Source organism: Micromonas commoda, chromosome 9, assembly GCF_000090985.2.
Source record: "Micromonas commoda chromosome 9, complete sequence".
In the NCBI taxonomy this organism is placed as follows: Eukaryota; Viridiplantae; Chlorophyta; class Mamiellophyceae; order Mamiellales; family Mamiellaceae; genus Micromonas; species Micromonas commoda.
The window spans coordinates 735,418-748,849 of NC_013046.1; the positions used below are offsets into that span (position 1 = coordinate 735,418).

Below are 13,432 nucleotides of genomic sequence, written 5' to 3' on the forward strand. Positions count from 1 at the left end.
GGCGAAAAAACCAAAAAAGGAACGACGCGGCGAGTTGTTATTGGATAAAAATCCGTGAAACGACGGTTCATTGGAAGAAGGTTCGCGTTCCCGAACCGAACACGTTTCCCGAAGCGGCGGCGAACCCTCACCTCCCCCGTCGTTTAACCCGTCGATGATTGGTCATTCTGCGCAATAACCCCCTACGGGCTAATAAAGCGAAAAAAAACACGTGTTGTGGGGTCGCGCCTGGGCACACCAAGACGCGCGCGAACGAGGGTCGCGCGCGGAGACGATCGATAGTCGGGACGCAGGACCGCTCGCATCGAGCGCCGATCTACCCATCCCAGCGGGTAATCGGGGAAGATGAGCGCGATGAGCTCGCTCAGCCTCGCCGGGAGCGCCCGCGTCCGGTCGAATTCCGCAGCGTCCTCCTCCACCTCCAAGAGTCGGTCGTCCGTCGCCGCCCCGGCTCGCGCGGCGGTATCGGACGGGAACGGCGCCGGCGATCGGCCGGCGCCCGGAACGAAGCACGCCGTGAAGCTCGACGGCCCCAAGCGCGGCGAAGCGATGCGTCGCGACGCGATTAGCTATCCCGCCTCCCCGACCGCGCCCGAGCGTGCCAAGAAGAGGGTCCCCGCCAAGAAGAGGGTCCCCGCCAAGAAGAGGGTCCCCGCGAAAGAGACGGAGTCGGCCCCCGAGCGAGCCAAGAGGCTCATCGCGCGGGAGCAAGAGACCGCCCCCGAGCGCGCCAAGAGGCTCATCGCGCAGGAGGCTGACCAGCTGAACTCGATGGTGGTTCAGCTCCCGTCGGGCGAGAGGGTGACGCCGTGGTGGCGCAAGGGACCGAACCTTCGAAACGTCGTGGACGTTCGCTCAGCTGACGAGTTTGTCGCCTACTTGCACGAGGCGGCCAACCTCGACCGCAAGACGGGCCGCGCCAGGCTCGTCTGCGTGGAGTACTTCGCGGGATGGTGCCACGCGTGCCGCAGTGTCCACCCCAAGCTGGGCAAGATGGCCGAGAAGGAGTTCCCCGACGTGCTCTTCCTCAGGGTGCACAAGGACGACGTGCCGGAGCTGTGCGACACCCTCGGGGTGACCAAGCTGCCGTTCGTCCAGCTGTACAAGGGAGTCGACGGTTTAGTGTCGCAGTTCCCCGTCAGCGTCACCGCGTCCGCCCTCGCCAGGTTCAGGGGCGAGCTCAACCAGCACCGCGACGGCAACGTGTCGCTCACCGACGCGCACGACGGGGTGAGCAGGCTCGGCGTGGCGACGACGCTGCACGCGAGGGGATGGCCCAGCCATTACACCTCGGCGCACAAGAAGCTCAGGCACCGCGCGTTGAAGTACTACAGGGGCAAGGGTGGGGTCAAGGGCGACGGTCTGCCGCCGCCGGGGTGCCCGAAGGAACCCCCGGAGGGCGAAAGCGCCGGCGTGATGTCGCGCTGAGACGCGCCCCGGGTATTAATAGTGTAGTCTGTGTAACAATCGTATGTAGTATCGTTTATGACGGTCATCGCCTTTAATAACCCCCCTCTGAATGAATCGTAGTCCCTTATGTTATTTAGTCTCCCCTGATGCGGCCGATGAGCGCGGCGAGCAGGGGCACCAAGCCGAGGGACGCGAGCTGAAGCCTCTCGTTCGTGGTCGCCCTGAGGGTGAGCTGCCCGGCGCCTCGCGAGTTGAGGTTGGCGCGCGCGGTGAGCTGGGTGTCCCTGCCGAGGGTGATGGACGACATGGCGTTACCTCCCAGCGCGACGTCGCCGCGCCAGTTCATGAACGACATCCCCACCGTGCTGCTGTTGGGGTTACCCGGGTCGTCCGAGTGACGGAGAATCGCCTCGCAGTTACCGCCGTACGCGACATCCTTGTTCGCCGACACCGCACCCGCGGACACCACCAGCTTGGCGCCCGGGGTGACCTTCCAGCGGTTCTCGAGCTTGGTACCCAGCGCCAGCGCGCCGCCCACGAGGGACGCTGAGAGACCCGCGGCGATCTTGTTGACGGCGCAAAATTTCCACCGCGTCTCTCCCCTGGCGGTGTAGGCGAGTTGCTTGCCAACCGTCTGGACATCCACCCCCGTCGTGGTGACCAACTTCTTGGTGTGATGCACGGAGACGCCGCCCTCGAACCCGACGTTGCTGTCCTTCTTGTCCTTGGTCAGCTGGCCGGACATGTTGCCCGGGTGCTTGTTGAAGACGACGAAGCCCTTGTCGACGCTGAACCCCTCGATGCCGCTCTCGTGGTCCCAACCGTGAGCCTCCACGATGGGCCGAACCATCCACTGGGACGTGGGCTCGAGGAACCTGTACCTGTGACCGACGCTCTCGCCGTCGAATGACGGGGGAAGCTGGGGATCCGGCGCGGGCACCGCCACCTGCTTCGGGGGCAGCATCTCCTCCTGCTGGTCCTTGGGGACGTCGTACGGGGACGGCGCGCCGAGGATGATGTCCGAGGCGTCGTCGTACTCGTCGTCGTCGTCGCCCACGAGCTTGAAGGGTTTGCGGCTGGTGATGAGGTTGGAGAGGAGGAAGGGAAGCGGGGGAACCTTCTGCTGCTGCGCGGCAGCCTTGGCAGCCTTGGCGTTCTGCTCCTGGAGGTTGAGGAGCGAGTTCGCCTCCGTGAGGATCTTGCTCGCGAAGCACAGGAGCAGGAGCTGGGGCATCCACACCTGGCCGTTGGGCAGGACGCGCTCACCCGCGCGGTTGGTGCGACACATCGGGTGGTTCTCCGCCAGCGCGACGGGGTTCATCAGCCGCATGTCGCCCGCCGCCTGGCGGATGATCTGCTGCACCACGTGCGACCTCTGCGCAAAGTACATCTCGTAGGAGATGGGTTGGCCGTTCTGCCCGTCGGGTGGGGCGGAGGAGCCGTGCGTGAGCACCACGATGGCGTTGAACCAGACGGACGCGCCGAAGGTGGCGGTGATCGTCTTGAGTAGGGGCAGGTCCGCGAGGTCGACGCGAGCGGGCTGGTCCATGCGGTCAAAGTAGAGGACGATGTCGGGCTTGTGCCTCCTGGTGAACCTCTTGGCGTCGGCCATGATCTTGGAGTTGTAGGAGATGTCGGAGGAGGAGGGCTGGAGGCCGGGCGTGTCGATGAGCCTGAGGGTCATGCCGTGCATCTTGTGCTCAACCATGCGAACCTTCTTGGTCTCCGCCCTGAACGCATCCGCCGCGGCGGTGTTCTCTCCCAACAGAGAGTTGATCGTGGAGGACTTGCCGGTGCCGGACTTGCCCAGGAGCAGGATGGTGCACGTGAAACCCAGGTCGGAGTCGGCCCCGTCGTTCTTCTCCTTTCGCTCGGCGAGAGCGACGGCGCGATCAAACGAAGTCGTCGACCCTCGGCCGGCGGGCGCGGCGGGCTGCTTCTTGCCGCTCTTGAGCTGCTCGGCGAGCTCTAGGCGGTAAATCACCTGCGCCACGACGGTGTTCCGCGGGCTCTGCCCCAGACGCGTCGCGATCCTCAGGAGGTTCACGCGCAGGCTCTGGAGTTTCGCCGCGGTCATCGCCTCCTTGTCCCCGGGGTCGGCGCTGAGCTCATCCTCGGGAACCACGGGCGGTGGGGGCTGCGCGACGCGCGCGGGCACCGGAAGCGTGGGCGCGGCGGATGAAGTCGCGGGGGCCGGCGTTGGAACGGCGGCGGCGGGCTCTGCGGATCGATCGAAGTCGGCGGGTTCAGCCATCGCGTCGTTTGGTCGGGTTTGGAATTTCCCGAGGCGGGCGGCGAGGGGCGCGAGATCGGTCGTCAGCCGTCGCACCGCCTCGTCGGAGGGGCGCGACGGCGCGGGCTGGGCGTCCGCGATGGAGCGCACCCTCGCGGCGAACTCGGCCGCGGATCGCGCGCCCTCGACCAGGGCGAGGTCCCTCGTCATGACGCCGGTGGCCATGAGGTTGAGGGCCTGCAGCGCGCGGATCTCGGTCGGGTCGGAGACCTGCGCGGTCGGGTTCGCACCTGGAGCGGGGGGCGTCGGCGCGGGAGCCGGCGCGGGGGGCGCGGGGGCAGCCTGCGACGCCGGTACGAACGGCGCGGCGGACGCGGAGACGGTGGGAGCGGCGGGCGCCGGCGCCGGCTCGGGCTCATCCTCCTCCTCCTCGACATCCTCGGACTGCTCATCTTCGGACTCGTCGGGGTAGTCCTCGGACACCGACGCCTGCTCGTCGTACTCGTACTCTTCGTCGTCCGTGGAGTCGGCCATCTGCGGTGGGAACGGCGCGGGCGAGGGGATCGGTCAGCGCGGGATCGGCGTTTGGCGCACGGGGCGACCGCGCTCGGTCGAGGCCGATGCGACGGTTTTACCCTCAAGATAAGGGTTAGTTTCGCCCGCAATGGCGCTCGGCGCTGGGGTCTGGGCGCGCGGCGCGGTCGTGTCAGAGAGAGAGATCGCACACGCGCGCGACCACGCACGGAAGGGATGGTCGCTCACCTTAAATTCCCTGGAACTGGTCTCGAGCGACGTCGATGCGACGCTACTCTCGAGGTTCTGGCTCCGCCGCCCCCCGCCGATCGGAGGGTTCCTCGAAAAAGTCGAGCGAACGGTCAGAGGAGAGAAGCAAATGAAGCCGAACTCTCTATCATATGGCGGCGCACACACATTCTTTTCCACGTTTGCTTTTAGACTTCAGTGTGCTCGTATGACCTTTTCAACGTACGACGAGGGAATTAGAAAATGATGATCGCGATGGGCTGATCGGTGAAACGCTGACGGCCTTTTTTTGGGGAAAAATATCAGACTGTCTCGCTGTGGACAGGTGGATATCAGAAACCGCGTCGATCTTGACCTAACGCCGCTGGATCACGCTCTTGCGCGCAAAAGGGCGATTACCACGGGAGGGGCGCTGGAGGCGCACAGTCGGTGTCGCCGGCGTCGCATCGCACGCCCCCGGCTACCGGAAGGAAAAACGCGAACCTAAAGGAGACTTCCTGGATGTCGATTGTCGCGTCCGTCATCGCGCCAACCGCCCCGGTCGTGGCGTCCGTGCCCCGCGCCCCCGTCGCACGTCATGTCCCTTTGCCGTCACAAAAAGTCGCGAGGGGCCCCGCGCATCGCGGCCTCGTGGTCGCCCGTGGCGGCGAGATTTCCTGGGATGAGGCTGATGAGATCCTCACACTCGAGTGCGTACCCAACGTCGCGGCATCGTACCCTCGATGTGTGCGCCTTCCACGGCGTATCATCGCTCGCCCCGCGCCCGATCTTTCCGTTAGGTTCCGTTTTCGCAACCCTTCCGTAACAAATCTGAAAACGCGGCTCACCCTCGGCACCCCGCTTCCGTGCAGTCTCGGTGGCGAGCATGCCGACATCCAGGTCGACGTGAAGGATAAATGGACGGCCGAGGTTATGGTCAAGGCGCCCGACCGTCCCGGCCTGCTGAACGACGTCTGCGCCGCGCTCAACGACAACAACCTCCACGTCGTCGGAGCGGAGATCACCACCGTGGAGGGCAAGGGAGAAAACAAGTTTGTGGTCAAGCTCCCGGAGGAGTGCCCGGTGACGTTCGGGGAGGGCGACTCGTTCTTCGATGACGAGGGCGAGTTGTGCGGCACCATGATGGCCAAAGTGCGCGCCGTCGTCGTCGAGGCGGCGCTCAAGTCGTGGTCCGAGGGCGCCGTCGCCAAGAAGCCCCAGTACATCCCGCCCGAGGAATCCAAGGTTGAGGCCAAGGTGACCGCGACGGTCGTGGAGACGTCGCTGACCAAGACGGGCCAGTGCGTGGTCATAAGCATGGAGGCGACGGACAGGAAGGGGCTCCTCAACGCCATCACCTCGGCGCTCAGGAAGCTGAACTGCGAGGTGCTCAGCGGGAGTGTCGCCACCAAAGACGGAATCGCAAACAACCGGCTCGTCATCGCGGCGCCGAGCAACATGAAGAGCGAGAAGATCCGACTGGCTGTCGAGGCGCTGGTGAAATGACGCGCGCTGTCGAGCCGTGAAATCGATCGGATCGCGTCATCGGGTCCGGTGACGAACGATGGTGTGTACTGTAATAAAGCACGATTTTGTCCCAACATTTGTACGCCTTGCTAATCCGTCTTGCCTCTCGTGTCAAATTCGCCTTTCCCGTCCGCCGCGCGCCTCGCATCACTGGATCACGCAGCACTTCCCCCCCGCGGCGATCTCCTTGTCCTCCTGCTGGTACTTCTCCGCCAGCGGCTCGAGGATCTGGATGATCTGCGGGAACGTCGGCCGCCTCTGATCGTCGGGGTCCCACATGAGCCGAATGACCCGGGCGAGGTCCGGGGGCATGAGGTTCTTGCTCATCGTGGGACGAAGCGCATCGATCGACGCCATCTTCGCCGCATCCACCGGGTTGATGCCGTAGAACGGCTGGCGGAAGCAGAAGAGCTGGTAGAAGATCATGGACGACGCGTACACGTCAACCGCCGGGCCGTAAAACTCGTGCCTGAAAACCTCGGGGGCCATGTACCTGTACGAACCCGTCTCCCCAGTCATGGTGAAGTTCTGGTCGATGTCGGTGGGCATCTTGTTCCTCACCGAGAGCGTCTTGGACAGGCCGAAGTCGCCAATCTTGAGCCTGTTCGCGCGCGTGAGCATCAGGTTTCCGGGCTTCAAGTCGCGGTGAATCACCGGCTGGGGTTTCCTCCCGTGCAGGTAGCTCATCCCCCTGGCCACGTCCAGCGCCAGCTCGAGCGCGTGCCCCTTGGACAGCGGTACCTGGGCCTTGCGGAATAGCTGATCCAGGGAACCCGAGTGCATGAACTCGAAGATGAGCGACACCAAGCCGGTGGTGGGCTCCACCGAGGTCCCGAGGAACTGCACGATGTGGGGATGGTGCAGCTGCCGCATGAGCTTCAGCTCGGTGCGGAACTCCGCCTTGGCCACCTCGTCGTGGTGCAGGTGCCTGTGCAGCTGCTTCATCGCCACGATCGTGCCCCGCCACCTCGTCTTCATCACCACCCCGAACGCACCCGCGCCGATCTCCGTCCGCTCCGTCAACTCGTCGTCGGGAATCTCCCACGCCATCAAGTCGGCGGTGAGCACGGGCTTGGCCTCGCTCGCGCTCGCGAGGTGAGACTCCTCGAGCGGCACCAACGTTTTCGTCGTCCTATCCATGATCATCCCACCAGCATTGACCAACATCTGCACGATGTCCTGGTGGTCCCCGAACACCGCTCCTTCCAGCGGCGTCATCAACCATCGGTCCAGGGGGTTTACGTCCACCCCCTGCTCCAGGAGCCAGTTGGTGACGAACACCGACCCGTCGCTCGCGGCGATGTGGAGGGGCGTGCGCTTATCGTAGTCGGCGTAGTTCTCGTCCCTGATGGTCTTACCCGCTTTGTTCAGCACCATCTTCAGCCTTCGAAGGTTACCCATGGACGAGCAGAAGAGAACCTCCGCGGTGAGATGCCTGGTGTTGTACTTGAGGAACTCGTACGTCCCCGGCCTGTTGGAGTCCCGGTCCTCGTCGGAGGTTCCTTCGTAGTTTGAATCGTTGTACGCGCTGGCGGCGTGTCCGGAGCCGCCCACCGCGCTGTTGTACGCGTGCAGGTCGGGGGGCGCGACCAGGTCCTGCAAATTGTTGGTGCTCGCCCACGTGACCGGGTCGCTGGAGGCCCCCGGACCGCCGGCGACGGGGGATCCCTTCGGGGACTCGGCGTGACCGCTCGCGCTGCCATTCTGCGACAGCTTCACCTCGCTCTCCTCGACCGGATTAACGGGCGCCATGACTTCAGCCTTCCTCTCGGGAGACGGGGGGGCGTCAACAGACTTGCAGCGTCAAGTCCGACGCAGGGGTTCGAATGTACCCGGCTGCCGTGCCCGACGCGCCTGACGGATTCAGATCGTCGCGATCCCAGCTAGCTCGTTGGAATCGAAGACTCGCGACGCGAATCGCTCCTCGCCTCGCCGCCGCCTGACGCGCGCTTGGGTAGCGCGGCCGCCGCGGTCTGCGAGGGTAATTGTGGGACGGGGTTACCCCTGCAACGCGTCAGCCGCCAGTCAATCCGGGAATCATCAGTTTAGACTGGAAAACGAGGAGTCGTGATCGGTAGAACTTTCAATTGCTAAAACCAATCCACGTTTTTATGCTCCCGAACCAACAGGGTTTACAGTCTGCGAAATGAGAGATTCCATCGCGATTCCGAATCCAAACAACCGGGATCTCAACGTCGGGCTTCTCCGTGCGAGACGACAGTTGGAATGAAAATTTCGGGTCGCGCGCAAAGTGTCCCGTGTTTCAAACCGAACAAGATTACGCAGACGCCCCACCGCGTCCACCGCTACGTGAAAAAAGAATCATCCAAGCGTCGCGCTCGTGGTCATCCCCCGCCCTCCTCGCCGTCCGTCCGCCGCCGCTGCCGCCGCGCCATCGTCCGTCCGCCGCCGCCCCCGGCTGCGCCGCCGCCAGCTGTGCCGCGCCTCCTCCTCGCACCCGACGGATCCGTCGTCGCCCACGCCGGCGACTCCCCGTCCCCGTCCCCGGGTGCCGACTTTTCGTCACCGTCACCGTCACCGTCCCCGTCCCCGTCCCCGTCCCCGTCGTCCACTCCGTCGTCCACGGCGGGGCGGTCGTCCAGAGGGGGCGTCCGCGCGGGCGTCGGGGCGTCGTTCCCGTCGTATCCGTCGTCGTCGTCATCAGCTTCGGCGTCATCCCCTTCCCCGCCGTCCCCGTCCCCGCCGTCCCCTTCGCCGTCCCCGAGCACCGAACGTCGAGGGCGCGCGTCCGGTCCGGGCGGTATCTTTCCCGCGGCGGGGTGCCCGCGCGGCGGTCCCGTCGGCCCGATCGCGTCGCCCGAGTGAACCGGATCCGCATCCGCCGCGTCGTCGTCGTCGTCGTCGTCGGTGTCGCGACCGAGGCCGTCGTCGTCGTCGTCGTCGTCGTCGTCGACCGGGGGCGACGGGGTGCGAACCGTCTTCGGGGGTTCGAGCGCTTGTGGTCCCCAACGGCTCAGGGGCGCCGCCGCGTGAGGGGGCGGCGCCTCCTCCTCGTCTCGCTCGTAAAAGAGGACGTACGCCTGCTCGTCGAAAACATCCGCGCGGTTCACCCTTCGAACGCTGGAGTCGTCGCACAGGTACCACTCGTCGTCGCTCGCGTTCGTCGCTGCGCCGTAGAAGCTGGCGATCGCGTCGTTCTCGTCGTTCTTTCCCGCGTCGTCCTCGGAGGGCGCCGTCGGTTTCCTGGCGAAGGCGTAGTAGTGGCCGCTGCTGACGCTGACGCCCGAGTGGGTCACCATCGCGTAGAGCCGGTACGCGGGCCCGGCTTCCTCGGCATCCTCGGACATGTGACCGCCCAGGGTGAGTCGCTCGGTGAAGTCCACGGGGGAGTTGATCTTCCCGCCGTAGTGGTCGAAACGCTTCAGGTGGACCACGAGGATGGCGGGAGCCTCGTGGATGGTGAGGCGCTTCGTCGCCGGGCACAGATCTTTGCACCGCTCGCACCTGTACGCGTTCTCACCCTCGAGCCTCTCCTCCTCGGTGAAGTTCTTCAGCGCCGACTCCACGCTCCCGCGCGCGCTCCCGGAACCCCGCAGGTACCCCGGCCCGTAGCCGCCGCCGTGGCTCGATCGATCCTCGCGGCCCGGCAGCTCGAGCGACACGTCCAAAAACGGGTCATACGTTTTGCTCTCGTGCCCGCACCTCGCGCACCTGACCAGGTTCCGAAACTTCCCCTGGAAGATTCGCTCCACCGCCGTCGGCGGTGCGAGCCGCGCGCCCGTCTCCGGGTCGAACACCACGGACGACTGGCCCCTGTGCCCGCCCCTGCGCGCCGACGGCCTGCCGCAGTTGGCCAGGCACGAGTCGTCCATCGCCTCCAGCGACAGGCGCAGGAGCTCGTGCGCGTCCTCCTGCCTGCCCCGCACGAAGTGCCTCGCGAGCAGGCGGAGGTTGCCGAAGACCTCCTCGGGCGCGATGGCCTCGTCGTGCGACGAGTACCACGCGCCGCCTCCGTAAGCGCCGTGTCCCCCGCCGTGGGCAAATCGCGAGCCTCCGCCAAACCTACCCCGCTCGGGTCTGGGCGCGAGCGCGGCGCACACGTGCCGCTCGATGATGCAGAAGGCGCACGGCTCGCGCGCGTTCGTGAGAGCGCAGTTGGCGGTGTGACGGCGGGCGAGGCAGAGCTTGGCGAGCGGCGCCGTGTGGGTCAGCGCCTGGAGGATGGAGTTGAGGAAGCACGAGTTGCCGAGGTTGCGGAGCCCGCGGCCGACGGGCGGGACGTCGTCGCCGACGGTCCAGCGAAGATCGACGGGCTCGAGCGCGGCGAGCGCGGTATCGCGCGTCCACGCGCGCATCGTATCGCTCGGCGACGCTCCCGCCGCGGCCGACGACGCCGCCGCCGACGGAGCCGGGTCGCGTCCGCTGACCCCCGCGCGCTCGGGGTGATCACCGGGCTCGGGGGGCGTCGCCGCCTCCTCCCGCGCCGAGAAACCCGGCGCGTGGCGTGCCGCGGGCGTCGGGGATGACGGAGACGGGGGAGCCTCGAGCATCTTCCTCTCCTCGACCGGCGTCCACGCCCTTCCTTACCCCTCCGGCTGGCGACTCAAAAACTTCAGATCTTCCGAGGTGGTCCGCGGACGGCGCTCTCCGCGGTCGGCTCGAGTCCCCGGAATCTCTCGGTGATGTTCGCGCGGTCTCCTTAACACGCGAGGATGCGCATCGTCGCCTCTTGCGAACGGTTTAATTGAGTGCGCCGCGCGATACTGTGCGCTTCGACCCTTGGGGCGCGAAAGGTTGAACGACAAAACCAAGCTGAGAGCTGATGAGAGAGCTGGCAGGCGGCGTGCGCGAAGACCGAAAGGCGAACTTTAACCTTCCGTACAAATTTTCCAGTACGTGTACCGGGTAGTGTGCAAGCGGCAAAGGCCGCGCTAATCGTCCGGATCTAAATCCTTTCATCGCGTGAGAAACGTGATCGGTTCGCCCTTGTCTGGCGCGTCCTTCAGCGGGAACCCCAGCTCCTTGTTTCGGTCGTCGCACGACTGACCAGCCTCCACGTGGCACGCCTCCGAGTGGTACTGCCTGTCGCTCCCATCCTTGGGCACGAACATACCCGCGTCCCCGCACCAGTACGCCTGATCGCCGTAGTACCCGCAGAGGAACGTGTACTGCTTCGGCCAGTACAGGAACACCTGCATGCACATCTCGTCCTGCGTCGAGGGCCCGAACGGGATGGGCGCGTTATCGGCGCTGGTGTCGTAGATGCACGACGTCTTCAGCGAGTCCCCCGCTTTGACCGTGAAATCCACGGGGACAAACTTTTGGTCCTCGTGGGAGAAGTGCCCCGTCGCCGTCCCGCTGCCGTCGTCGTTCACCACGGATCGCCACGCGTCGTCCGGCACCTCCCCGGTACGTGCGTCCGGGGTACCCACGGAGGTCACCACGCGCCTCGCCCTGAGGTGCGCGTGGGTCATCGACGCGAAGACGTTCATGTTCGTCTCGAAGCGTTTCGTGCACCCCGGCGGGCAGAACGTGTCGTACGTCACCTTCTTCTCGCCCGGGGGCAAACTCTGGGGCAAACGCGCGAACGGGTCCGCCACGGAGAAGACCCCGGCGCGGTGCACGACGGCGTCGTCCCTGGGCACCGTCCACAGCCGGATGCCGCTGCGGTCCCTCACCCTCGGGTACTCGTTCGCCTTGTCGTAGTGCACCTCCAGGATCAGTCGTCGCAGGTCCAACGGGCCGTCGCCGATTCTCATGCCGACGCCCTCGGGGAACAAGACGCCGTTCTGCCCGGGGAGGAACGTCCACGCGGTGCCGTGGCACCCGCTTCCCCGGTCCCAGCTCGGGGGCGCGCAGTACAGCGGCTTGTCGCCCCGCGCCGGAGTCGTCCCCAACTCGTCGAACCCAGGGTCCAGCGCGTCCTCGAACGTGCGCCTGTGCCTCGCCCAGGACTTGGAGTCGTCGCTGCACACGTGCAGGTGCATGTGGTGCACGTGGTGCATGCCGGGCATGGGTTCGATGGCGACGATGTTGACGTTTCGCGCGGCGACGTCCTCGCCGCCCCTCCGGTCCAGGTCGGGATCGGCGCCCAGATCCTTGAAATGGTCGAGCTCCCCGCCGTACGGGTCGACGCTCTCGGGGTGGACCAGGAACGACTTGCACGCGATGAGGGTGTCCGGCCGCCCGGTGGTGCCCTCGATGTTGGTGTCCGGGACGACGTAGTCGAACCTCACGTCCACGGCGACGGCGTCGGCCGGGAGATCTTTGATGCCGCTCGCGGGCCGCGACGAGGACCCGAGGGCGCCGCCGTCGGCCTTGGCGTCGTCCAGGTTGATGTCCACGAGCTTGGGACGAAGCGCCTTTCGGACCCACGACGCCGCGTTGCCCTGCGAAGCGGTGGGCGTCGACGCCTGGCCGACGCCATCATGGCCGACGTCTTCCAACACCCGATCGGTTACACCGCGGGTGGGCGCGATGACGCCGCCCGCCGCCACGGGCCTCACCACGGGTGGGGAGAGCAGCGCCAATATCGCGATGGCCGAGAGCGCGCGAACGCTGAGCATATCGCCTCTCATCGTCCTCCCCGCCTCTCGAGAAGTGTCGGAGGCCGCGCCCTCGAAATCTGCTTCACGGAAAAAAAGGCCCGTATCCTAAAACTTTTTGAGTGGGCCGCGGCTGCTGCTGGTGTGGGTGCTGTGGCCAGTGCCGCGAGATATTTGCAGACCAGCTCAGCAACGGTTTGTGAATTCCAAAAGAGCGCAGCGACCGGCCATATCTCGAACCGCGGCTGCCCCGCTCGAGACCTAGCGCACGTATAGAAAGGACGTCATGATCGCCATCGCGTCGGCCGTGGCCATCGCGCCCCGCGTCTGGGCCTCCGTCGGCTCGAACGGTCGCGTCGCGCGCGCGATCCAAACGCGTGCCCCTCAGAAAATTACGATCGGGGCGACCGAGAGGAGGACATCGGTCGTCGCGGCGTCGGGCAAGGGCTTCTTCTCCGAGCCCACGAACGACGGCGCGACCATGTTCCGCTTCTATGATGAGAACGATGCGGCGGCCAAGGCTGCCGCGAAGGCTGCGCATGAGGCCGCGACGGGGAAGAAGGACGAGCCCGAGCCCGAGCCCGAGAAGCCCAAGGCTGCCGAGGCTGCCAAGCCCAAGGCTGTCGAGGCATCCAAGCCCGCGGCGAAGAAGGAGGACAAGCCCGCGGCGAAGAAGGAGGACAAGAAGGCCACCGGCGCCGAGGACGATGCGCTGACGAGCGCGATGAACGACTGGATCGCGGCGCTCCCAGAGAAAGCCCGCGAGAAGCTCGTGGGCGACCTGTCCAAATGCGAGACTGAGGAGGAGGAGTGGACGGTGCTGGTGGCGAGCGCCAAGGCGGACACCACCAAAGTCCGGGAGAAACAGAAGGAGGTGCTCATCGCCGAGGCTGCGAAGAAGGGTTTCAAGTGAGGGGCGAGGACACGAGTGCCTTCGCGCGTGTCCCATCATGTATCTCATCAGTGTCTAACCGTGTGTCATATTAAGGGTTAAAATCAACCTCCCAACCGACGA

At 65.7% G+C, this 13,432-nt stretch overlaps 7 protein-coding genes across 7 annotated transcripts; 3 read left to right on the forward strand and 4 right to left on the reverse strand.

Annotated features, from left to right (window-relative positions):
• Positions 1-242: 242 nt before the first annotated feature.
• On the forward strand, positions 243-1,503 carry MICPUN_61401 (predicted protein). The gene has a single exon (XM_002504272.1). The coding sequence runs from the start codon at positions 346-348 to the stop codon at positions 1,426-1,428; it is 1,083 nt and encodes a 360-aa protein (XP_002504318.1). The 5' UTR covers positions 243-345; the 3' UTR covers positions 1,429-1,503.
• A 40-nt stretch (positions 1,504-1,543) lies between these two features.
• Positions 1,544-4,177, reverse strand: TOC86 (chloroplast envelope protein translocase family; the record flags this gene model as incomplete). The annotated part of the gene is made up of 1 exon (XM_002504589.1): positions 1,544-4,177. The coding sequence occupies one exon, from the start codon at positions 4,175-4,177 to the stop codon at positions 1,544-1,546; it is 2,634 nt and encodes an 877-aa protein (XP_002504635.1).
• A 661-nt stretch (positions 4,178-4,838) lies between these two features.
• MICPUN_106051 (hypothetical protein) lies at positions 4,839-5,986 on the forward strand. The gene is made up of 2 exons (XM_002504273.1): positions 4,839-5,094; positions 5,257-5,986. The coding sequence occupies exons 1-2, from the start codon at positions 4,907-4,909 to the stop codon at positions 5,888-5,890; spliced, it is 822 nt and encodes a 273-aa protein (XP_002504319.1). The 5' UTR covers positions 4,839-4,906; the 3' UTR covers positions 5,891-5,986.
• Positions 5,961-7,663, reverse strand: MICPUN_61404 (predicted protein; the record flags this gene model as incomplete). The annotated part of the gene is made up of 1 exon (XM_002504590.1): positions 5,961-7,663. The coding sequence occupies one exon, from the start codon at positions 7,661-7,663 to the stop codon at positions 6,059-6,061; it is 1,605 nt and encodes a 534-aa protein (XP_002504636.1). The 3' UTR covers positions 5,961-6,058.
• Positions 7,664-8,919: 1,256 nt separating this feature from the next.
• On the reverse strand, positions 8,920-10,227 carry MICPUN_84843 (predicted protein; the record flags this gene model as incomplete). Its single annotated transcript, XM_002504591.1, has 3 exons — positions 8,920-9,069; positions 9,154-9,852; positions 9,973-10,227. Coding segments are annotated over 3 exons (1,104 nt in total), but the record flags the coding sequence as incomplete, so codon positions are not given.
• A 503-nt stretch (positions 10,228-10,730) lies between these two features.
• Positions 10,731-12,450, reverse strand: MICPUN_61406 (predicted protein; the record flags this gene model as incomplete). The annotated part of the gene is made up of 1 exon (XM_002504592.1): positions 10,731-12,450. One exon carries the CDS (start codon positions 12,448-12,450, stop codon positions 10,828-10,830), a length of 1,623 nt encoding a protein of 540 aa, XP_002504638.1. The 3' UTR covers positions 10,731-10,827.
• A 160-nt stretch (positions 12,451-12,610) lies between these two features.
• MICPUN_108915 (predicted protein) lies at positions 12,611-13,422 on the forward strand. The gene has a single exon (XM_002504274.1). The coding sequence runs from the start codon at positions 12,704-12,706 to the stop codon at positions 13,328-13,330; it is 627 nt and encodes a 208-aa protein (XP_002504320.1). The 5' UTR covers positions 12,611-12,703; the 3' UTR covers positions 13,331-13,422.
• Positions 13,423-13,432: the final 10 nt, after the last annotated feature.